At 35.3% G+C, this 25,365-nt stretch overlaps 1 protein-coding gene across 9 annotated transcripts in view; it reads left to right on the top strand.

Annotated features, from left to right (window-relative positions):
• Window positions 1-25,365, top strand: part of NRG1 (neuregulin 1) — a 1,144,545-nt gene that overhangs the window by 983,253 nt on the left and 135,927 nt on the right. For 7 of the 9 annotated variants that reach the window (XM_038560144.1, XM_038560142.1, XM_038560143.1 and 4 more), the window contains exons 4-5: window positions 6,888-6,938; window positions 9,520-9,570. The exons of 1 other annotated variant lie outside the window; for it this stretch is intronic. In XM_038560144.1, coding sequence (XP_038416072.1) covers window positions 6,888-6,938; window positions 9,520-9,570 — 102 coding nt within the window. Of the gene's footprint in view, window positions 1-6,887; window positions 6,939-9,519; window positions 9,571-14,680; window positions 15,075-25,365 lie in introns of those variants that run through there. One more of the 9 variants, XM_038560152.1, reaches the window with a different exon arrangement.

Raw genomic sequence — 25,365 nt, 5'->3', positions numbered from 1 at the left:
ATTTTTAGGAGCTGCGTTTATAGTTGAAATTGTAAAAGCCATTTAAAATTTATATGAGTAAATATAGCATCACTTTACTCTATCATCAGCACAGGTTAAGCAGTAAGTATGCTGCTGGTGTTATTTTACCCCACGTAGAATTTTATAGGATGTAACTTGAAACAGAAATTTAAAAACCAATTTCAGTGGCCTATTCTTTTTTTTCTCTTTTCTATTGTACTATGTTTGGTGGTTTGTTCTCAGCCTGTCATTGGCTTGGTTCAGTGTGTTTCCCTGTGGTAAATGCTATTGAATTATGGTTTTGACACTTGAATTTGATTTGTAGAGCTATGTATACTATAAATTCCCAGGAAAATGCAATTAGAATAAGTGTCATGGTTTCACTGAGTGTTTACAGTCCTATTATATTATTCCGTGTTTTCTGATTTACAGGATTAAGCAGTGAATTATTTACTACTATATTATTCTTGGCCAAAGCCCATAGGGCTTTTGTTGTTGTTGTTAATTTTAGGGTGCCGAGGGATACTATGGCTCTTTACATTTCGCTCATAAGAGAGACGTCCAGCGCATTTTTCCATATTAATTCATTCAAGAATTGGTGTCATATTTGAGTATTTAGTATTGGCCATAGAGAAATGAAAGTTGGGATGTTTCTGATAATCTATCTTTTTTACCTGACAAGAGTAAAGAGAAGTTTTTGGAATATTATAAGGAAGTCATTCTTAAACAAACAACTAAAATTCTTTATAGAATGATTCGGTTTTACTGGCTTACATAGAGCATCTGAGGGGAGAATCTCAATTACAATGCAGGGGAGTCTTGTTTTTATTTTCTTCTTAGAACCCTACGAATAGTCCCCCATTGTATTTAAAGAGAAATGTGAGCTTAGTGTGTGTCTGAAAACAGACCCATTCAGGATCATGAGATATTCAGTAGCAAAGGGGAGGACATTTCTTGAATTCCTGATCCAGTGTAGCTCACTCTGTACCTGACTGCATGTTTGGGAATGTTGAAGTAGATTCTTCAGTTTGTGAAGGAAAAAAACAAAAAACAAAAAACAAAAAACAAAAAAAGACCTGAAGGAAAGATACGAGGCATAAGGAAGGATAGAGAAGTTCTATGGGGAAGACATGGAACTTCATTATAACTGGGCATCCAAGAGAAAAATGTACCCAGGGCATAAATAAAAATTTAAGTAAATGGGAGTTTCTGGATCTTTTCTCTAGTGTCTGCCTTTAATGTGCTTCAAATACTCTCTTGAAGCTTCTGGTCCTTTTATCATCTCACCTCCTGCTTTCAACTATGCCTCTTCATAATTACCAACTTTAACCTGATTATGATCTCACTTGGCCATATTTTTTTCATGGCTCTTTTTAAGGCATTCTTTCCATTTTAACTCCTATTGTGTGATTGTTTTCTTAGTTCCCCAATCAGATTCCCTATTGCGAGAATCTGATTGGCAGAGTTTACTGTGCCAGACCATTTGCAAAGACCCATGGAGCTTACAAATCATCCACCCTCTGGTCAGGTGCCCACCAAAGGCTCAGCCCAGGAGGGTGAAACTGGAAACATGGCCGCCTAGAAACGCCCTTCTCCTCAGAGGCTGAGGGCGGCCTGCTGTTCATCAGAGCCTGTGGCTTTGGCAGCCACCATGAGACACAAGGCCAATGTGTTCTGCTTGTTGGGAGACTCGCTTTTCCCCCAACACCTCAGGGACATAGTTGCAGCACAACCAAAAAGAAAATAATCTTTCCGATCCTTCAGCCTCTTCTACTGCCCTCTTTGAATTTGCTCTATTCAGATCCATTCTACTTATCAAAGAAGTCTCCACTCAGGTCTGGCACTCTCTGGGACTCAGATACACAAACTTGTGTTGTCATATCCCTGTCTCCCTAGAAATCTGGGCAAACACTGCACAGAAACACTCTTTCAGAGGGAAAAAGCACTCTACTGTGGTTATAAACTGCCACAAGGCCAAACCTTCTCTTCCTAAATGTGTATTTATTATTGACTTGGGCTTAGAGAGTGGAATTCTCAAGAATTTCATTTCCTTCTGGGGGTCCTAGAAAAAAAATCTTAAAAATAAGAAAGTGTTATCAAAACATTATATTATGTAGAACTCCCCTTGAGATTTTAATTTCTATTTTCTACAAAATATTAGCCATTTTGTTAATTTTGTGCTGTCTCACTCATCTTTCCCATATTTCTCCTATAAGTACATAACTGTGGTCTGATAATATCTGCACAGGTTGCCTTGCTGAAAGATCCTGGTATGCTGCTATGAGCTAATTATCCTAATTTCATACTAATCAAAAGATTCCTTGTGCCATACTGAAATTCTCACACAGGTGCCTTCTTTGCACTAAGATGTTTAGAATATATTTTGGTACAAGATTCTAGGAGAGATGGCAGGGGCAAGGAGAAGGAAGATATGCACAAGAGATTATTTCTTTTCTCCCTAGAAAAAAATGAAGAATGTAGCAAGATGACTTTGCTATTTGGTGCTATTTTAAATTCCCAAACCTAACTATAGAACCATCAGGAAAAAATTAGCATGGATCATAAAAGTCTTCCATCCAACATTAGGAACTTTCTGCAATGAAACTCATTGTTTAGATTTGCTTAGATTAGCAACTAGGTATAAATTAAATAACAAAAAACCCAAGAAGTTCTCCTTGAATTGTTATATGTTTGACATAATGACCATATTTTCATAATTTTTGAATGTTTAGAAAAGAATGAGTATATGTATATATACATATAAATGTGTATATATATGTATGTGTGTATATATATACACACACATAGAGACAGCCAGTCACAATGTTAAGCTACGTTTTAGAAATGTATATATTTTCTGCCTTTTCTAATGCCTTTTAATCCCAATCTTATTGGAAAAAAGAATTTGCCCTATAGTAGATAGATACACACATATGCAATCTGCTAATTACTTTGGGACTATGTGGATCTAACAAAGACCAGTTGAGGTTTCATATAAAGAAGGATCTCATAGGCAGTCATCATTACATGATGGGTTATGGGAGGATCCTTTCATGAATTCAAATATGGCAGCTTAAGAGGCCACATACACCATGCTTACATAGCTTGTACGCTGTATGTTCATTTTTATTTGCCTTTCATTTGGCTTGGTCTTTATGCAGGAGACCTTAATTTCGCAATTAATTCTTAGCTAAGAAGCTCCATAAAAACTTTTGGGCATCTGTTTAGAGAAGACAGTAATAGACCTAACTGGTTTTCAAATTAATTAAGTACTGCAGTCTTTAAAAGATTAATACAAAAGAATATACAAACTAATCAATCATATCCTCTACCAGATTTTCTTTTCTTTCTTTCTTTTTTCTTTCTTTTTTTTTTTTTTTAATCAGGAGAAAAATTGAGTGAGATTCAATATCCCATAGGAACATTGGGCTTCTAACAATAAATTTGCTGACCAAAAATATTATTTCCACAAAATTTGCCGAATATATCAGTTGGTCCTTTAAAAAATTGGCTCATAGGGGTAACAGGCTTCATTTCCCCCTCTCTCAAATTGATGGCATTGTTGGAAATGCTGTGATACTGGTAAATAAGTGATTATTAAACTGACAATCATATAAAATGTTTTGTAATATGAAAAGCATATCAGATTGGATTTCCATGAAGGCTACTAAGGAAGAACAATATGAGTGGAATGGAGTTGTCTTTTCAGTTCATAGTATCTATTCTGTTCAGATCATTTATTAATTTCAAAATGTCTCTCTTGTCTTAATACAAGAGAATATACAAATCAATCATATCCTCTACTAGATTTTCTTCTTTTTGTTTAATCAGGAGAGAAATTGAGTGAGATTCAATATCCCATAGGAACATTGAGTTCCATGAGTAAGCTCTCATCGTGAGCAAGAATAGAGACACTTGAAGATATTCCTTAAATCATCATTACTAGTGCTAATAAATAAGTAGGTCCATTTTTAGTCTTTAAAAAAAAGGTGACTTGGTCTTATTTTTTGCACACACATTAATAACCTATAATTTCAAAATAACAGAGTCACAGAGTGGATGTTTAAATACACATAGACCCATCATGTGTATGTTTGAATATATGTCTATGTGTCTTTCACTAAATAGTTATATTCAGTATATTGTACTCATGGTGAAATCTCAAACAAGTCATGCACACATAATAACTAGAAAAATTCCTTTCCAGAAGGTGTCATTTTTCAGACACTGCAACTTTTTCTTGAGAGCAGATCTAATTTATTAAAAAAGCATTCAAACATGGCAAATATACTAATGTTCCTTATGTTTACTTGCCTACTCAGCATAAGCTGCTCAGGTGTGTTGAGTTCCTGATAATGCTAAATCCTCATTAATTTGCACTAATGAAGGGGATGTCCTTTATAAATTAACAAATTTAATATACCAAATTACTGCAGGAAAAATATATTGCTTAAATAAACATCACGAAAATTGCAGGACTTAATTTTTTTGGATCCATAATTGCAACAAAATTATTTTCAATCACTTATAGCAAAAAGTTGTTTTGTAAAAAGTCTGTGAATTCTACCCAAAACATGCATAATTATGCTTGCTGAGTAATTTTAATTAAAAAGATTAATTTTTTTTAGAAAGATGCTTTTAGTGTAGAAGTGTACAACTTCTAACTTGTGTTTTCCTCAAGAATATTCAGAAGGTTTCTATTTGGAACCATAATCGTTAAAGATATTTTTAAAGCCTCCCGTGTAAATACCTAATTTTAGGAAGGGAGATTATCGTGATTGTTAATATTTTTTTAGGAATGGAGATTATTTTAGGTTGTCTCCGTGTAGATAGATTTTTATAATAACCTCCTGTTCTGGTATTTTTATGTAACATTCAATTTGAAAAGGAAATGTTATGGTTAACCTTTCCTCTAATCTGAGATCTTTCGTGCTGGAGCTAGAAAAGCTCTGACTCTCTTTTTTTTTTTTTCTTGAAGGTCACAGTGACAACTACTTGGTTTGTCAAAAATATATTTGAAAAGCATCTTGATATTCATGTTGGGATTGGGACCTCTGTCCAATTCTTGTGACCCTGAGCTTACAATTTCAGTCTGGCTGTCATGTCATTGATGAGACCCAAAGGGCAGAAAAGGAAACTTCTCTCCTAATGTGGGCACTTGCTTAGAAATGTGGATCTTCTTCTAGGTATTCATAGGGAAAGATAAATGTTGTGAATCTTGGATTAAAATCTTTCTCTCAGCTTAAATTTCCCCCAAAGAAGCACAGATTCGTTTTCTGCAGCCCAAATCAAGAAAGTCATAGCCACGTGAGAAACAGATATTGCCATATTATCAGCTCAGGCTGTCCTCTTTAATGCTTGCTGCTTGAGAAAGTCCAAAGGGTATTGTATACACTCACATTCTGATCCCTTTCACTTGTTCCAATTTTTTTGTGGGTGTAAGAGGCAATGTAGGCTACTCTGGTGCCTTGATAATAATCTCATATCTTGAATGGCCGGTCCTCCTAATGTTTGATAGAGAGGGCCATCCATACTTAATCTTCACAAGAAAGATATATGTGGTCGTACTAAAAGGTATATTTCTGATCTTTATATATTCATATTTTACTTGACACTTATTCTTAAACATCCCTGCTGAATCTCATGTTATTTTTTTTTCCCTTCTGGTTCCACAAAACCTTTTATCCCTAGAGAATCTTCTGAGGTTGAAGAAATATTGCCAGTTAAATTAAATCTTTTTACCTACTGGACTAGTCCTAGCATGGAAACCTGAAATGGTCATATTTATATTTAAAGATCATTTACGTTGATCGTGAACATTTCTAACTCCATGATTAACAGGCAGTTAATTCAACATAAAATGATAAAGATGATTTGCTTAGGATTTTAGTAGGTACTGGTAACTTCCGTAATATATATGTATATATCACAACAGATTCAAGATATCTTTTTGTCCTGGTTAGTAAAGAATGAAATATTATTAAGTCATTTAACAATAATTATGCAAACAGTGAAGGTTGAATGATATTCATCATGGCATCACTGCATCTTTTCAGGCTTCATAAACCTATCCTTACTGAAAATACTAGCTTTTAGCATGGGAACCCCTTTTCAAAAGGACGGAAGAAGACAGAATTGGTTAGGCGATGGAATCGTCCTTTGTTCCATTATAAAGGAAACTGAAAGAAAACTGAAAGAAACTGAAAGAAAGCACGTCAAAGCTTAAACAAGTCTGTCACGATTCCCATGATAATGGTGTGTCCAGACGTATATAGTTTCTTCTTCACTCCCTTGGGGTGGGAGCTCCCTACTTACTCTGTGCCCTGCCTGGAATCACTGAAAGTCTATAGAAAAGGCGCCCCCATTTGGGTCACCGTTGGCAATTTTCCATAGAGTTCAGTGTCAGAACTTGATGTTTTTCACCAATCCCACCGAGAAACATCACTGGTTTTTGGTTTTGGTTTTGAACAAACATGTAGTTCTCCGAAGATTGATAACCTAAAAATTCTGACCACACCTTTGATCCTATAGCTTTGACATTTTTTACTTCTATCTGCCTTCCTTTCTGAGAAGAAGCCCATAGCCTCCTTGCTGTATGTTGTCCTGCACTAGCCTTGCAGGGAGGTGGAGAATTCTTCTTACATATTCCAGCATAGCTCATCTCATGCTCTTGCCCAAGAAAGAAGAACTACTTATTTGGGCAGACTTTTTTTTTTTTTTTTTTTTTTTTTTTTTTTTGCATTTCTGACTTTTGGGGTGGACTTTCATCACTCTCTTGCAATACTTTCTTCTTTTACGCTCTTTTGTAATTTGAAGGTAGGCTGTGGAAGTGGCTCCCAGCCTCCTGATAATACATCATAATATCCTATCACCTTTTCTTTTTGCAGACATCATCACTGGCATGCCAGCCTCAACTGAAAGAGCATATGTGTCTTCAGGTAAGGAAAATAAGCTCACCAAATTTTACTAACCAGAACGACAGGCATAACTGCTGGCTGCACCTTCTACTAATCAGAATCCCTTCTACTTCCAAATTGTAGCTGTTCTTGTTTTCTGCTCCCAGATTTTCTCCAGCTCATTTTGCCTTTTGAGATTTTGCTTAAAAGAGTACAGTTCTTGCTATATGTATGAAGTTGGGCCTGAGAGGCATGCATGGGAAAAAGAAATGTCTAGATACAGCTTAGTGACATTAGACCAGGGACATCAGGATTATACATTCAGTTTTTACAATCTTTACAGGTGCTTCTCTTAGCCCTCTCTTCCTTTCATCCATGGTAGTTCATGCCCGGATAGTGTGTCAGTGTCCAATCCCTGACCTCTGGATTCTTAACGAGCAGTTGTTGATCACTAAACTTCTAGAAAACATTGATAGAAGCCTGAACTTTTCAAATGTTGTTTGGTTTGTTTTTGGCTTGTTTTTGTTTGTTTCTTCCTTGCCTATAATATTTGCCAGTAGCACTAACAATCTGAACAGTATTAGCAACTTATAACTCAATTCTACTAATGCATGTATAACCATAATTCATTGATTTCTCCATTGGCTGTGCATTTAATGAATCTGCTGTGGATTCTTTTTTCTTTTCTTTCTCTTTCTTTCTTTCTTTCTTTCTTTCTTTCTTTCTTTCTTTCTTCTTTCTTTCTCTTTTTTATTTTTATTTTATTTTATTTTATTTATTTTATTTTTTTACTTATCCTCTGTTATTCTCTAGTTAACAAGACCTTGGAATATTTAAAAGTTCATATTTAATTGGAGGCAAGTTTTTAGAGTCCTAGGTTCAAAACTCAACTTCAGAAGTATGATAACTTGTTTCTGTGTGACACTGTACAGTTCACAAAGATTTTTAGATCTCATTTGGTCTTCACAACAGATGTGTGAAACAAGACATTATTTTTCTTGGTGTATACAGATGAGAAAGCTGAAGCACTAGAAATGTTAAGTCCTATGTCTCAGAAAGTAGGAGAGGGGGATCCTTGGGTGGCTCAGCGGTTAAGTGCCTGCCTTTGGCCCAGGGCATGCTCCTGGAGACTCGGGATCAAGTCCCATGTCAGGCTCCCTGCATAGAACCTGCGTCTCCCTCTGCCTCTATCTCTCTCTCATGAATAAATAAATAAAATCTTAAAAAAAAAAAAAAAGTAGGAGAGCAGATCCCTCCAGTTCAGTATTCCTTCCCATTACCTGTGTTTAATGTTTTGGCTTCATTGATTTCTCTCGTTATGACCTGTACTTTGTTGAGAAGCTATAAGAGGCCATATCATCGAACACAGACTTTTCTGATTTAACCGTCACCAGTTTCTCCTCTTCCCATCAAAGCCACCTGTTCAAGATCATAAAAGTTAAATCTCTCTGTAACTTAGTTGGCTCTGAAAATGCTTAGGGCATATACATGTGTTCTTAAGATATACGTATGCGTGTTACTGGGTGGGAGGATCCTGGGGTCTAAGAGGGTTGTACTTTTCTGAATGATGGAAAGAAAGCAAGAGAGAAGGAGACACCAAGGGAGGGGAAGAAAGAGAGAGATAAAAAGAACAAGAAAAAAGAAAAAAAAATTGTTGAGGTATCTGAATTTTTCCCCCTTTTGTTCAGGCATTTCTTTCTTATAAGGGTCTCCACTATCAGACTCCAATAGATGCTGTTAGGAGCCTGAGCTTTTCAGATTATGTGGTGCTTCTCTTGGGAATCAGGAGTGATTATAACTATTATTTTCTGATATATGACTTGAATCTTTTAACTTCCTGGCTGCTGAATCTCAATCCCTCTTTGATACTAACTTGCTCTTCTTTCTGACTAATAAAAACCCACAGGCCCCATGCTTTTTTTTCCTGCATGAGTTGTGTTTTATGCTCTGTCTGTATTTAAACACTAGTTTCTCTTCCTTTGTACTTGCTACCTAAGAGAATCTTGCTACCGTATATCATCAATGATCATATTATGAATTTACTTAGCATGTTGTGTTTGATCTTAACCTGATTGCTCCAGTAGATCGATGCATGGACTTTATTCAGCACCATATTTGGTCAGGGTGTTTATGCAGACCATGTTGCCTGAGAATAGATTCATTCTTTTTCTTCGTCTTCTTCTTTTTTTTATTTCCTCTACGCATGAAAGTTGACTTTCAGTCTCTCTAAATATGGGGATTGTTCTCTTTGGTTTCATGTTTCTGAAAATCAAGACCACACTTGAGGGAAGGAACGGTGCATTTCATCTGTATTGTGGATCTGTTCAGAGTAATGTTTCTAGGAAGTTCATATACCAGTTGGTACATGGGTATCTTCGCAGATGGACTGACCCCATTTTCATACCTTTCAAAAGAGTCTTTGGGTTTCGAATCACAGAAATAGTCCTCTGTGGTGTTTGAATATTGCATACATCTTCCTCTGACTTTGAAATGCTTCAGCTTTTCTGTTGCACTGTTTTCTAGTCCTCTTTTTCTGGATGATCCTCAAGCGTGGCACATTTCTGGTGTAAGAATGCAAGCAGCCTGACTCAATAAAGCTTCATTTCACTTCTTTGTTTTATAGAGTCTCCCATTAGAATATCAGTATCAACAGAAGGAGCAAATACTTCTTCATGTAAGTATATTTAAATATTCCATATGCTAGTTTCTAACCCAAGACAATATCTGCTTTGCTGGAGATGGTGGTCCTGTGTCTGTCTTCTGCCCTCACTGAGGAACAGTACATCAAGTTTGGGAGTAGGCTGGTATTTGGTGTTTGGAAGGGAATGGCCCCATGCTGTGCTTGGGGGGGACTAGCTATCCCCCCCCCCCCAAGATATACACGGATATTAGAAGACACATATGTGGTGGTGTTCTAATGTAGTGTCTTTGAATGTTGACAAATGACTGCAGAGCCTCTGAGGCCTGGTTCTGAGTGAGCAATAGAGAACATCGTTAGTTGTTTTTAGCATATCTTGATGCCTTTAGCAATTGCCTAGGCCTGATCCCCAGCTGTTTGGAGCTTATTTTAAAGCTCCCCAGTTCTCATATAAAGTCTGCTGTGATAGAGTAAGGAAACTATATATAGATGCCCTTAATTCAAATTCAATAGCAAATGACTAATTATGAAAATGTTTGAAAGCAGGTCCCTAGGCAAGATCTCAGATTAGTTTTCATCTGTTTAATGTGAAATGTGCTTTGTGCTTATGGAGTTCTACAACTGTTAGATTGATTGGTGCTTTGTGCCATGTCAGGGGAACTTAAGAAATTAGCAAGGACTAGTAAAAATAGTTTTGGTACTTATGAATTGTGAATCTAATAGAATTAAATTTTGATATCCAGTGGGGGAATTTATCAGACCTTGAAAATAAAACTTATAATTAACAGTCTTGCTTTCCCTTATTTTAGCTCTTTATTTAAAGCTATTTCTCAGTTTGAGAAGCTCTTCAATAAATAGGTATTCCCAATTAACTCTATTCCAACGTGGAGAGTGTGTTTATGGCACAATTTCCTTTGGCTATCAACATGGTAGGAAATACTTGCAAGAAGGTCTGTACTTTAGGCCACTTCAATTGTTTTGTCAGTCTGTTTAAATATATATAGTTTGAATCTAAAGCCTTTCCCTTCGGGTTGGTACCAGAACTGTAATGATATGATGTAAACGTATTTTTTTATTGCATGAAGTATGATGTTTTGACTATATTTTAGCGAGATAAAGCATCATTTATCTAGATTGATGGAAGTAATCTAGTGAGATCAAACAGGAAATAAGATGCTAGAGAAGACTAAATGGGCTTCTTCTGTATTCTAAAGATACTCATTACATAGTCTAAAATGGTAATCCCTTCTGGGGAGTTTGGGATATTTGTTATTTAATTCTACTTATAAAAAGATTAGTATAATTATATAGATTTTAGCTAACTAGCATTAAGGAATCATGTTGAGCTTTGTTTTAGATTTTCGAGTGTTTATTATACAAGGGCAAATACTAGATTTTTCTTTTTGGCATTTTGTCTGGGAACAATTTCTCCCCTGCATGATTCATTGAATAAAGTTATTGGAACTCTTGTAATTGGAACCCTCCTGCTATCATTAACAGAGCGATGGATGCTATCCTTAAGCATATCCGAGTAGTTTTGGAATAGAAGAAATACTTCTTTGGGTTTTCCAGAGCTTTAGGGAACTGAAATGAATCTCTCAGTTTACATTTGTATTCATTGCAATACTGTTGAGAGAGAAATAATTTTGAAATCTGACTCTGATCTCTAATTCTCAGTAGAGTTAGTTCCTGATATTCGGTAAAGGTTTAAGACTAAGAATGAAGGCTTTGTATTTTGATATCATGTTAAAATATTTCAGTCTGCCATTTGCATACATCCTCCCTTCCCTGTTCATGTTAGGCTCTCAGTAAATACTGTGGAGTTGATTAATGCATACATTTTTTTTAATATCATGAAAATACACTCTGTAATTTGAAAATATAACCAATGGTGGCAGGATCCTAAGTCCAGTCTTGGTTGGAGCAATGAGAGCAGCGTGAGGCACTCAACCCATCTGGAGGGAACATCCCCAGAACTCCGCAGTGCAGAAATGTGTGATGTCAACATACCTTCATCCAGTAAAGGCTGAAACAGAAATGTGAGGAAACAAATAGCCATAAGCAGGACATATACCTTCAAATGATATGTAAGAGTTGAAAGCCTTGGGAAAGTTCACATGGGTTAGAAATAATCAGCCCTAAAGAACAGGTTCCTTTTCACTGCATTTCAGCCAGAAAGGAGACACCAGTAAATCCCTGTGCTTGAAAAGTGAACCATGCTTTTGCAATGTAATCATGTCTGGGGGGGCTACATTCTCTGAACTGTTGGCACTGGTGTTCTCTATGTACATTTTTAAAAAAATATTTTATCTATTTATTCATGAGAGACACACAGAGAGAGGCAGAGACACAGGCAGAGGAAGAATCTGGCTCCCTGTGGGGAGCCTGATATGGGACTGGATCCCAGGACCCTGGGATCACATCCTGAGCTGAAGGCAGATGCGCAACCACTGAGCCACCCAGGGTGTCCCTCTCTATGTACATTTTGAAAAGCCTTCCTAAAGTACTATGGATTCAGCAAACCTTTTATGTCTTATGATGAGTTGGTGTGCTTGTGGGGTCAGCCGCAGCCCTGCTACTTCTCCATCTTTCGGGTCCAAATGTGCATACTTCTGTGCAGAAACATCCCCTTACCGCCAGTCCTATTGATGAGAGAATCTCACTGCTGAGTAAATCCTGGGAGGGTTCCGCAGTATTAGTTGAAGCCCTTGGCCCTGCTCAGGTGCCCTGCAGGGTGCCAAGTCCATCTTTGCTGCCCACATCCTGCTTCTCCCCAGACCCCTGCCTGACCATGCCCACCCTCAAAGTTCTACTTTTGTCCTCTGTAACTCCTGTTGGGATAGAAAAGACAAAAAGAAGAGAACAGAATTGCTCACCTAGCTATCTGAAATACCACTGCTAATATTTTAATATATATTTTTCTCATCAGTGTTTTTTATTCTGGCTTTCCTGTTTATCTACCCTCCCTCTCTCTACTTTTAGTGTATCAAGCATTTTTCTCATGTTACTAAATACTAATCAGAAATATTTTAGAATAGTTTTAAATCTTAAATTTTTAAATAACTTTTTAAATCACTGTAACAATAAAGCAGCTGTTCTTGACTAGAGGTTTTAAGGGGTTTATGTTTCATTTACAAATACCCTATCATTTCTTCTACCTTTGTATTTAATATTCCTAGCATTTCATAAATATTGGTGAAATATCAAAGTTACTAATCCTTCCCTTTTTTTTTTTTTTAAAGATTTTACTTATTCATGAGAGACATACAGAGAGAGAAAGAGAGAGGCAGAGACACAGGCAGAGGGAGAAGCAGGCTCCATGCAGGGAGCCTGATGTGGGACTCGATCCCGGGTCTCCAGGATCACGCCCTGGACTGAAGGCAGCGCTAAACCGCTGAGCCACCCGGGCTGCCCCATAATCCTTCCCTTTGTAAGGACAGTTTTAACTTTCTTTTTTGCAATTGGAATTGAAATTTGAACTGTACGCTCACTATTTTTTAGTTGTTAACTTATAAAATTTTCAAGAAGTTTCTGATAACGATCTTATAATTAACATTATTTTCCTTTATTTTATTCTTCTTTTTTGGTAAATGAGGCATTGGTGACTTGAAACGTATGATTTGCTAAATGAGTGTCCTATATTACACATAGTAAGTGATATGTAAAGAGAAGAATGTGAACCTTACAAAGCAGTTAGTAGGGCTCTCTTGTTCCTCCTTTATGTGTAGGATCAGGAAAAAGTAAAAGAATTACTTGGAACAAACCTTAGACTACTCTCTGAAGTGCTAGCTGTCTGTGACCCTATTTTGGTGTGATTTTTTTGAATGCTATAAAAAAGTGCAACTGTTATATCAGTCACTTTACTGAATTGAGAACCATCCATTTCAGTTTAATATGTAAATGAAGGAAACAAAAATAAAAAATCTAATGAATAGTAATTGGAAAAAATAAAGATAAGTTTCTGGAAAACAGTCTTCAATAGTAATAAATTTCTAATAATAATAATAATAATAATAATAATAATAATAATAATAATGGGAAACATCTATTGAAGACTTTCTGTGTGCCAGGCACTGTGCTAGGTGATTTACATGGATCATAACTCATAGTTCTCATAAAACCTTAATCCATTTTTCAGATGATAAGGCTGATAGATCTTACCTGAAATCAGAGAAGCAGAATTCAAACCCAGGCAATCCACTAGCCTGCCATGCATGACATGTGAAGTTTTGTTGCCTCAAAGAAAGAGCCTTTAATATTAAAAGGAATGAGATTTTGTGAATGGACTGGAAAGTAATCTTTGACACGAAGTGGATTGAGAGTATGAGTGGTAGCTTAGGTAAATGCAGGACCTGGGACCAGCTGAGCCCATATGATCTGTGTTTTATGCATCAAAGCATGCCAGGCAGTGAAGTGAAATGTAGAAAACACACAACTTGGGTGGACACATGCTCAAAAATCTAAACATGAGTGCTGTAATTACTAGGTAAATTTAGGTAAGTTGTTTAATTTCCCTGAGACTCAGTTTCAGGGCCCATATAATCTTGTTTATCTCAAATCTACATTGGAAATGTGGGAAAATTAATGTGAATCACTTAGCACAGCTTTGCTTTTAGGTGGTCTCCTCTATCTGTGGGAGAGAGAAAAATGAAAAAAACAACAACAACAACAACAATGTGACTCTGAAGAGAGACTGATAATCAGAGGAGGCCTTGTATCTCATTTGAACAATGTAGGAAAATATCTTTATTTTTGGAGGAGGAAAGGGGTTAATTTTTTGCACTCTTAATGATGATGCTGAAAGTTCTATGCCAAGAAGTCACTATGTCTTTTCAGAATATTCTATATTCTCAGCTAAGGCTGCATTTCAAAGGAACTTATCCAGGAAGTCCTCGGAAATCTCTGAATGAAATGGACAATTCAATCTTTAATTTGGCACCTAAAAGAGCTAGCTGAAGGGGAAAATGTCTTTTGTCTGCAGGACATTTCTGTTATAATGAGATACAGCATTTTCACTTGGGAATAGCACAGTGATACGTATTGATTAGATAGCACCATGTCTGCTGGTCCATTGGGGAGATTTAAAACTATGATTCTTACATTCCACCCTCAGCTGTAACTGACTTACCTGCTATTATGGTAGAGGAAACTGCCTGAACCTATGCTAAATGATTCGCAGCTGGAAAAATGGCATTTCAATTTCAGATCTTTATTGGTCGCAAAATATGAAGTCTGTCCATTGGAGAGCTACTTCCAATTGAATGTAAATTGTATTTGCAGGTTTCTTGTAAGCATGACATTTTCAAGGGTGTGGTGGCTCATTCTGTTGTGGAGAATGACAAACAAATTCTCATGCATCATATAGTAAGAGAATAATTTAAAAAGGAAATTGCCCAACTGGTATTACTTCCATCTTTCTAATTGCCTAGACACATACAGATTTTTAGGACAAGTGACTTGGAGCAAGAGCATGGACAGATACATCACAGCCATTCCTATGCTCAGGCAAGTTATTGCTTTCATGTTCATTCATTCATTTTGTAAGTGACTATATCTTACTTTTTTTCTTCAAGTACCACCTGCCACTGTGGTACTTTATATGTAATATAATTCTTCAGTTCTGCCTTTGACCTTTCTAAAGTCATTGACTTTCATTGCATTCCACTATTGGATAAGATAATCTCAAAACTTTTGATCGAGCTTATAATGAAATTATAGTTAACTTTTTGTATTCAGTTAAAATTAACCTTTACAAAATTATTCTTTTGAACCATGAAATAAATCATTTGTGTGTATATGTATATATGACTGATATTTGTATCATACTGTATATTTTATAAGGCATATTTTTATACATTGAGTCATTTATTCACACAAGAACTCTGTGACCTAGATTTCATCCCATTTGTCAGATGAGGGGTTGAGCCTCAGATACTCTGACATGTCCAAATTCAAAAACTAAGTAGGTGGTAGAGCAAAAATTTAACCTGAATCTCCTGATTGAAAATGTTATGGTCTTTTATTTACAAAGTCTTACGGGATCCATTCAGCTAGTTTGAGGGAAGGCCTTCTTTAAAAAAAAAAAAAAAAAAAAAAAAAAGCATCAAGGTGCAGTTTGTATAAAGCCTCCAGGAATATGATCACATTAGTCCCAGTTATCTCAAAGCCAGCTTTTATTGAAGTAATATACTTTCCACAAACTATAAGGTAATGAAGTGGACAGGCAAGCCCTAGTTAATGACAACACAATTCAAGGGTTTAATAGTAAAAAAGGAGGCAGAAGTGTTGGTCTAGAACTATTTCAGTGACCTTGCTGCTTGACTTTGTTATTTTCAGAATGATGTGGTGTATTTCCAAATATGCTCTTTTACAGAGATGGGAGTACTCTTAGAGTCATTGTGCTAGTGGGAGTTTGATCTTCATCAAACAGGCATATTTTCCTCGGCTTAGTTTATGTTGAGGATAGATGCATTGCCTTACTCCAGACTACTATTTAATTTAGTACATGATATCTTAAATCATGAAAATTATTTGCACGATAGAGTAATTCATAAATGGAAAATTGTCAGACCTGGAGCAATTATTTCCCTGTATTTTATTCTTTGGGGTGATTTTTACTGAAATATTCTCTTTAACATTAAAAAAATCAGTCTTTTTGTATATTAGCTGAGAGAGGAAAGGACATCTTTATTCTTCCTGTTTTCAGAGTAGTAAAAGCTATAGTAAGTATTTTTAATCATTTGGGATAGAGCAGTGAAATGGATTATATAGAAAAGAGTTTTAATTTTTTAAATGTTGAAGTGGAGGCCAGGGAATGGAGACCGGGAGGTACATATCAAGAAAGCCTCTAGAATAACAGAGCTAACAAGATTTTGATAAATTTACTTATGCTGAACTTGGTGGTTTTATTTTTTTTTTTCAAGTTATCTAAGGATCTGAGAAATAGGAAAATGGGAAAAGAAGCCTTTAAATTGGACCTGGGATACTTTAGGAAATAGCTCTCTCCCTGGAGAAGAAGGAGGAATAAGATAGAGGAAGGGATGGGGAACAGCATGATAAAGCAGCAGCAAAATAAGAAATATGGATTGTGATTTAAGACTGTATCAATTACAAGCAATAGAAATTTAACTCCAAAGGGCTAAGATGTAAAGAGAGTATGTTGGCTTACATAACTGGCCCAATTTGATCCAGAGCCTCAAATGCATAATGGAATGGTTCCTCAGTCTTTATGTGTTTTTTTCTCTACAGATGTTAGCTTCATTCTTAGGGGGTTTTCTCTGCCTGACAAGGAGATAACTGCTGGTGTCTCTAAGCCTGTAACCCCTCAGCTCATAATCTAAAAAAGAGAAAGCCTATTCCTTATCCACACAGCAAAATTTAAGGAAGAATGCGATTGGTTCTACTTGTGTCATATGTCTACCCCTAAAATCTTTACTGTATCAGGGGAGATTAATGACTTCATTTGGGCAGGGGCGGGGTCAGATATCCATTGCTGTGTGCGTTTGGGTTAGTGAGACAGATGGGCTCAGTGCCATGGGAATTGCAGGGTATAGGTTCATTACAGAGAGGAATGTTTTGTACCTAAAGAAAGACAAAGTGGGCTAGACAGGCAAAACCAACACAGCCATCTATGGCTGATGAGTAGACAGCTTGAGAAGAATCAGGAGATGGACATCAGAGAATTTTAAAGGAAATTTAAAAATCAATGTTAACTGAATATTCTTTAATCAGGCAGACAAAATTAATGCAGAAATTTTAAAGAAAATGAGTTAGAAAACTGAAGACAATTGAAATACCTTGAAAGACTCTTTCTTAGAACCTATGAGTTGACTATATAATCATTCTTAAAAATACTCTTTAAAAGAAAAAATCCAGAAACTTAATGCTTTTCTGAAGAAAGTAGAAAAAAAATGAGTAACAGTTTTCCAACTAGAATACATGGGAAGCATTTTTGAAATCTGTAAAATGTTCTGACTTTGGAGTTAAAAGTCAAAGTCTGCTTGATCCAGATTCTTTTATTAAAAACTCTATGATTAAACAGATTTTGAAAAACTACTAGTTTCTTTCACCAGAGTAACTGTGTGTTGATTAGTTTGTTTCTTCCTTTTAACAGTAAGAGAAGGAAAAGAAGCATGCTTAGCCCATTCCATTTCATATTGTACAGAAAAGTCAGCAGGTCTTGTTGAAGTGTGAAATAAATCACTTTACTGAGGCTTTATCAGCCTTATAGACATGACCACTGAAACCTGAAGGAAATAATGTCTTCACCAGTTCATCTGTAGGCAGAACCCACTTTTCCCCGCCCTACTCTTATTATAATGCATCTAGCATACAAGGCACTTGAGTATTTAATTCAGTTTTTAAAAATAAAGGTGCTGTGTATTCATAGTTCAACTAACGGTCAAAGAATTGCTGGAATGGCACTTTTCATTTTATCTCTCAGTCTACCAGAAGTCAGTAAAATCTTTAAAACCAATTATATGTGCCAATGTGGGTTAGAGTCTCAAGCTACGCTCATCTCCGTTAAAGTCCATAACTATCTCTCATTTAGAGATTTGGTGTTTAGGTTGAATTTGTTGATCATATATGAGCTGTTGTTTTCTTCATTGCTCAGGTATTCCAGAATTTGGAATTTCAGAAGAGATTCCAGAATCTTTTCTTCAGGGAATATCAAGCTTTTTAAAAAATGTGACAAGGAGAGAGAAATTGAGAGAGGGTGACAGGGGGCCAAGAGACAGGTTTTGTTAAATATTGCAGGACTTTTATTCGCTGTGATGGAAAATATCATCAATCTTTCTTTTAATTTTTAAAAGGAATTTTGGGCTATTAATCTCTACATTCCAACAGTCAGAATAGTAAAATACAGATCCGAATAGGCCAAGTGACAACTAAGGTCAAATAGCAAGTGAGTGGTAAGTGGAAAATTAAAATTTTTGCTATGTGAGTCTTAGAACTTTTTCTCTCTTTGATTAAAATAAGCAAATAGTTAATAATCTATCTCCCACAGTGATCCAGCATGATGCTAGGTAGGAACTGTGATATGTATTTCTTGAAGTGGGGAGTGGGTTGGGGGAGATGAATCAAGAACAGTCCTTGGGTGAAGTAGTTTGTAGTAAAGTAGAAAGACTAATTGTGGTTAATTGTGATAATTATGTGCAATGACACATGCTCATGATACAAAGTGAAATATGGGGGGCAGACTTTTAAATCAAGTTGTTGTTTTGGGGGCATCTGGATGGCTCAGTGGTTGAGCCTCTGCCTTTGGCTCAGGTCGTGATCCCAGAGTCCTGGGATCGAGTCCCGCTTCAGGCTCCTGCATAGCCTGGTTCTCCCTCTGCCTATGTTTCTGCCTCTTTCTCTGTGTCTCTCATGAATAAATAAATAGTAATAAAAATCTTTAAAAAAATAAATCAAGTTGTTGTTTTAAATAATATTGTTTAAGATAGAATACACTTACCCATTCCGTGGCATGTGATTTAAAAGGAAATATTATTTGAATAATATTATTTGAAAATATTTTTTTTTTTTACTGTGGTCTCTGTTTTAAGTAGCCAATTGTTTCTGCTTCATGTTTAAAGCTCAGTAATTATACCAAGAGATAAGAATTCTGAAATTTATCCTATTTAAGAAAAATGATGAAAATCTGTGATTTACTATTTAAAGTAAAAGACCAAGTAACATTACGAACAATCAGAAGCTACTTTGCACTAAGGAGGGTTTTGAAAGTAGTTTGGGGAATTTTTAAGGGATTTAGAAACTTAACTGGAAATCTTAGATGAGCATAATCACAGTATGGTAAATTGAATTATTGTTGATTTTCAGAAACTTACCCAGGTTCATAGATGGACTTAAAATATATTCAAAAAGATGCTTTTGATTAGGTTACCTGGACATGTACATGGAAAAGTTGAAGTTTCTTGAACAATTTTATTTTCATTTGGCAAAATTTGGAGGTTTTTGTTTTTATTTTAAGTCCATTGAATTGACCCAAAGGTCAATAGTAAAGAAATAGTAAACATGAAAACATGTCTAATTATATTATTACTGAGTGAAACATAGAAATTAAAATAATAAAATAAATCTATTAAAATGGCTAAATATTGAAAAACAACATATTCCTTTATAATGATTCCTCTTTTGATTCCTTAAAATTCATTTATTAAAAGCAGTGATTAATTGACAAGAAACTTCTGTGTCATTTGACTGAATTTTGAACTACAAATTCCTCATGTGAAAATTAAGATGTATTCAGAATATTCAGAAAAAGAATCTGCAAAAGGAAATAGTATTAAATGTTATTTTACAATGTTTTATATAAATGTTCTGCATTTTAATTTAGAGATCTAGCTATTTAATCAACTTATAAAAATCCATGCCATTCACAAATAATGTAACTTGGAGAACAGATCATTGTTATTTTAATTCTTAGTTTACAAACCTATAAGAAGGAAGTTGCTACATTTACTTAAAAACAGTTGTGAAATCTAACATGGTCCAGCAATGATGAACTGTTCCAGGCAGAATGCACCATGTCAGACAGGATATTTTTATGAGATGTCGTATGAGGAAATATGAAGAGAAATAGCCTTACACATATCAAGAGAAAATTATTTAAGTGGCCATAATGGATTTTTTACAAATTTTGTACATTTCCCTTTAGTTGATCCAGATGGATTTTTTTTTCTCTGTTATCCTTATGGCAGCTTCTTATTTTCACATCTCTAATACTCCAGAGCAGAAATGCATCTTGCTCAGGCTTGATCCTCAAGTTATCTGCAAAAAAATAAACCATACAAAGAGTTCCTGGGTATGTTTTAGAACGAATAGATTATGGGGGCAGCAGAATTGCTGTGTATGTGCAAATGAGACTGTGTGTAAAAGCAAGATAAGCTTTAGGAAGGATATAGGTGACTCAGGGGGCACATAAGGGATTTATTGGGACCTTTAAAAACATTTTTTACAGTGCAGGTGAAGGGGACTGAGGTTTAAAACTGTTCAGCTTTGTCAGAAAATAAAAATGAAACCTGACACACATATACATAGAGAAACAAGTATTTTAGTAAAACTTATTGCTTGCTCTTTTAATGTTTCTAGAACATTGGCTGTGATTTGTGTACAAAGTTCATTGAGGAGTGTGTCTAATAGAGACTTCTAGTAGAGAGGGTCTTCGTGAATAGAGGACCAACTATAATCTCAATATATTTTCAAAATGTTGTAACTCACCTCCCTCCTTTTGCAGACCTGGGTATATTTTATTTAAGTTATGCTCTGAAATTGTGGAGGAAAAAAAAAGCATTGCTTGTCCAATCAAGGAAGAAAGTAAACTCTTTATTATTTTGTTGATGTACGAAGATGTTAGATTATCTTCCACTGCCCAGGGGTACTCTTCTGGTTGTCTCATAGCTTTTGCTTCAAGCAATAAACTTGCCGCTTGTTAATTAACATGATATGCACATCAGTTCCCAAACTAGAATGTAAGGTCCAGGAGGAAGGAATTTGGGGTTGTATTTGTGTGCATTCCCCAAGCATATCACTGTGCCATTTCCCAGGAAGTATTAATTAAATGGATATAAACATAAACAGTGAGGTGATTTTTTTTAGTTAATTATAATTTTTTAAAGCTGTACAGATGTAATTGTAGGAAAGCCATCTAAATCTTAAATCATGAAACAAATATTTAAATATTTTAAAGTCAAAGTTTTTAAAAATAACATTGGCTTAAATAATATTAGAGAATTTTTAATTTTGAGAAGTATTTCATACTTTGCTTCTATTTCAAATTTCTTTCTGGTTTCTATATTTAGAAAGTCTCTTCATTTTTAGATAAATACTCATTTACATGGTGATTCATTAGAACCTGTTTCACCTTGGATGGGATTATTACAAATTATCTGAAAATGTACATATTAACTGGTTGGTCGCTGTTCCTCCCTGTGGTGCTGAAGAGTCACTTGTTTGGGAGTAAGAGAGTGCCCGCTTAGAGTTAATAAGGTTGACCTTTCTTTTATTATCATTAAAAATGATAATAATAATAAAGTAGTAGTATCCTTTAGTGAGCACCTATCACATGTCTGGTACTCTCATCTGAGAATAAATATTTATTAATGCCATTATGTGAATGAGGGAACTAAGAGGCTCAGACAAGTCCATGTCTGTCACGGTTATATTACAGGTGGTGGCAGAAGCAAGGCTGCATTCCCCCCCCCCTTCTGACTCCAGATCCTGTAATCTTTTCACTCACTGATTGCAGAGGGTGAAAGACAAACCTTCAGAGGGCTCGTCTTGTGACTTTGTTTTTTTGCTCTGTTTTGTTTTGTTTTTAAGATTTATTTATTTGTTTTGGGAAAAGGGAAGGGGGGAAGGGGCAGAGATAGTCCTAAGCAAACTCCACATGGAGTACAGAATCCCACATGGGGCTCAATCTCAGGAACCTGGAATCACCACCCGAGCCAAAACCAAGAGTGGGATGCTTAAACCAATTGCACCACCTAGGGGCCCCTTCTTTTCTGACCTCATACTCTGAAGGTCATGTGATCATTGCAGCTACTTTTGAAAATAATCTTTTTCTCTAATGTCATTGCTTGGACCAAATCAGTTCTATGAATTAAGGTTCCTGAGCAAAGTACAGAAATATATATTACACATTTACTATGATAAAAAAAAAATTAAAACTAGAAAGTTTGAGGTAACAAATTCTATTCATTGATACTTGGATAATTTAGAAGGAATACCAGGAACCTCTAGTACACACACACTTTGGGGTGGAGGGAGAATGATGAATGTATTATGGCCAATAAAAGATGTGTGCATTAAATATCTAAAACTTGGGTTATAAGAAGCAAACATGTGATAGGTAGCCTCAGCTACCTCATCCTTCATTTTGATGGCAGTTTTCAGATCAGTTTTGAGATGCAGAATAAAAATCATAGTTTTTTGTTTAAATTTCAGATTGATAAAGTTATTTAGTGTAGAATCTTTACAGTAAGTTTTCTTTTTTGTATTTAGATTGACTTATTTTGTCAGTTTTTAGGGTTGTTTTTTTTTCCCAGGCAAGATGGCATTCTCATCTCCTGCTGCTATTAACATTTAAAGCATGCAGCCTTTTGTTGCATTGTGGTATAAATTCCAAGTGACTGACGATGATTAAACAGAAAATGAAACTTGAATGGCACTATCTCAGAATCTACTTAAAGCCGTGACAGGTGTCTGTCTATAGCAATATATCAGTTTTGAACACATGAAGAGTAAGAAATTGTGGCTTTTTCATGGTTGGGTTTCTTTTTCTTTGAAATCAAGGGGAGAAAATACCAATTTGTCCTGGATCACTAAAACAGTGATCTGGATTTGTAAATAGGGTGGACAACACAAAACGCAGGATGAATAATCCCTGAGCTTGCAGTCTGAATCTATGCACCATACCTGTTTGATACTGGTTGTGATTTTCTCATTTGTACACAGATACTGTAGTAACATTTATTTTATTTTTATTTTTATTTATTTATTTATTTATTTTGCATTTCCAGGCAGGTTTTAATTGTGTGCAATACCTTCCCTGGTTCTTTACATCAGGTCCAATGGGTTCTTTTCATACATGACAAATGTTTCCATTTATTCAGCATATGTCAATGTGCACAGCACATACATCACAATAGGGCTCAGCACCTGTATAAAACTACAGACAGATTCTACAAACCACGGAAAGCACATTTAAAAAAAGTGTATAACTGTAATTAAGAACCAAGCACTCAAGAAAGATAAGACACAATGAATTAATTGGGATTACAGCTCTTCTTTCTGCATTGACTGCGAAAGCTTGGAGATCTGAATTGTGCTTCAGCTCTGAGCTCAGGACTCCCTCCAACCCCCAAGGCTCTTTAACGTTTGTTATTACTTAGCTATTTTATTTGGCAGTGATCCCTCAATCTCATCTTCTAATGCACTGGCAAGGTTCCTATTGCCAATAGCGCAGAGCCTACTACTGCTAGGGTAAGCGACATAGCCGAACTTTCTATCCTCTGCATCCTTATAAATAATGTATCTGGTTTCCTGTAACTACATGAACCCTTAGACTTCAGTAGGCATGTCTTTGTTAGGGTAAAACAGTGGGGAGATGAACGGTTGGGGAAATAGTTGTAGGCAGTTATTATCACTGATTAGAACCCAACTCCATCATATATGCATTAATCACTGGGTTAATGTTAATGGAATGCTTATGATATTTATAGTAGACATAAACATGATCTATAAAAATAGTGTCTTTGCTGACTAAACTGCATGCTTAATTCAACTGGAAAGTGCTTATAATGTTCACCTAGGACCTTTTGATTAGATCTAATTTACTTATTTTTAAAATCTCTTCTACTCTGCATACAATCCATTTACCCTTTTTGGGTGTGTGCACACTTGTTCTTAAGAACAGTAGTGAGATAGTGGCTAAAGATAATACATAGTGCTCCAGCTTGATGGTATAACAAGTTACTGGATTTAGGATGAAGAAGGAAAAATGCTATGATAATGAGTTAATAGTAAAGTAAGTAATATATATCATACTTCTAACTTCAAAGTGTTTATAAACTTAGTGTCATTAAAAATTAATGTTTTACTTTGAGCAATAGAGATTTTAGTATTTAAACGAGAAGCCAATTTTTAAAAACAAAACTTCTTTAGCAATGTTCTTTAAGATGCACTTTCAGACAATGTTAGTATAAAGTTAGAACGTGTCATCCCAATATATATCCTTTTCTTTATTGGAAATGCCATCATTGGATTTTCATAGAATGATTGTTCAGCATTAAAATTATGTTGTATGGATGAAAAAATTCAAGTTGATTTAGATGTTAAATGGGAATCAGGGTGCTCTAGAGCCTTGTATATTTTCATCAGAATCAATTGAAAGAAGGAGAAATCATGTTTCTAAGTAGATTAAGGATGTTAATCCTCTTCATTTCACTGTTGGTTTCTTTAATTACTATCAGTTTAAATCTGAATGGCTCATGTATTTATGAATATGATGACTTATAACTAATAATGACACTTATTTTGGTCATTTTTAGCTTTTGCCATGTCAGAGAAATTTTGCAGAACTAGGTAGTTATCAGAACTAATGTTAATCAAAATGTTTCAAAAAATGTTTCATATTTATTTCTTTGACTCATGTTGAACTTCCTTATTGATCAAACTAGTTTCTACAACCAACTGATTTTTAAATTAAATCATGATCCATATCTGTATGTAGTGTAATTTTTTCTCTTTGATTTTGAGTACAGATTTTTTCTATTTTGAAATGTCAGGATTTCTGTGAAATTAAAACATTTCCTTAATGATTCAGAAAATTTGGCCAGCCCTATTTTAAAACTGCATTGTCATCACTGGTAAATAAGAAGTCTCCAATTCACCAAAAAAGATAATAATAAAGTATATTAATATTTCATTTATGTATTTTAATCCACCCACTAAAAGCAATCAGGCCAATAATATCTAAAAAAAAAAATCAACCCATCATCTATAACTACTATAGCCTAGTTTGTTTCAATGGGTGGTTTTTTTTTGATGGATACTGAGGATAGATATAGATGGATTATGTTTTTCTGCCTCTAATTATCCAATACTTCCAAAATCTTCCTGTTTAGGATTAGTGCTTTCTGGAATTGGATCTCTGCATTCTTCTTCTGTCATTAGTCAAACACTATCGGAAGGAAATATTTTCATAATTGGATTTTGAGTGAAGAAAAATCTCAGATACTTAGACATGCATATACAATAAACACTGCTTCCAGAATATGTCTGCCACATAAATAGTATCCATGAGAAGACATGGACTTTCACTTCTGA

This window comes from Canis lupus, chromosome 16 (assembly GCF_011100685.1).
Source record: "Canis lupus familiaris isolate Mischka breed German Shepherd chromosome 16, alternate assembly UU_Cfam_GSD_1.0, whole genome shotgun sequence".
In the NCBI taxonomy this organism is placed as follows: Eukaryota; Metazoa; Chordata; class Mammalia; order Carnivora; family Canidae; genus Canis; species Canis lupus.
Note: the sequence above shows the minus strand (reverse complement) of the source record. Positions and strands in the feature narration are given on the sequence as shown.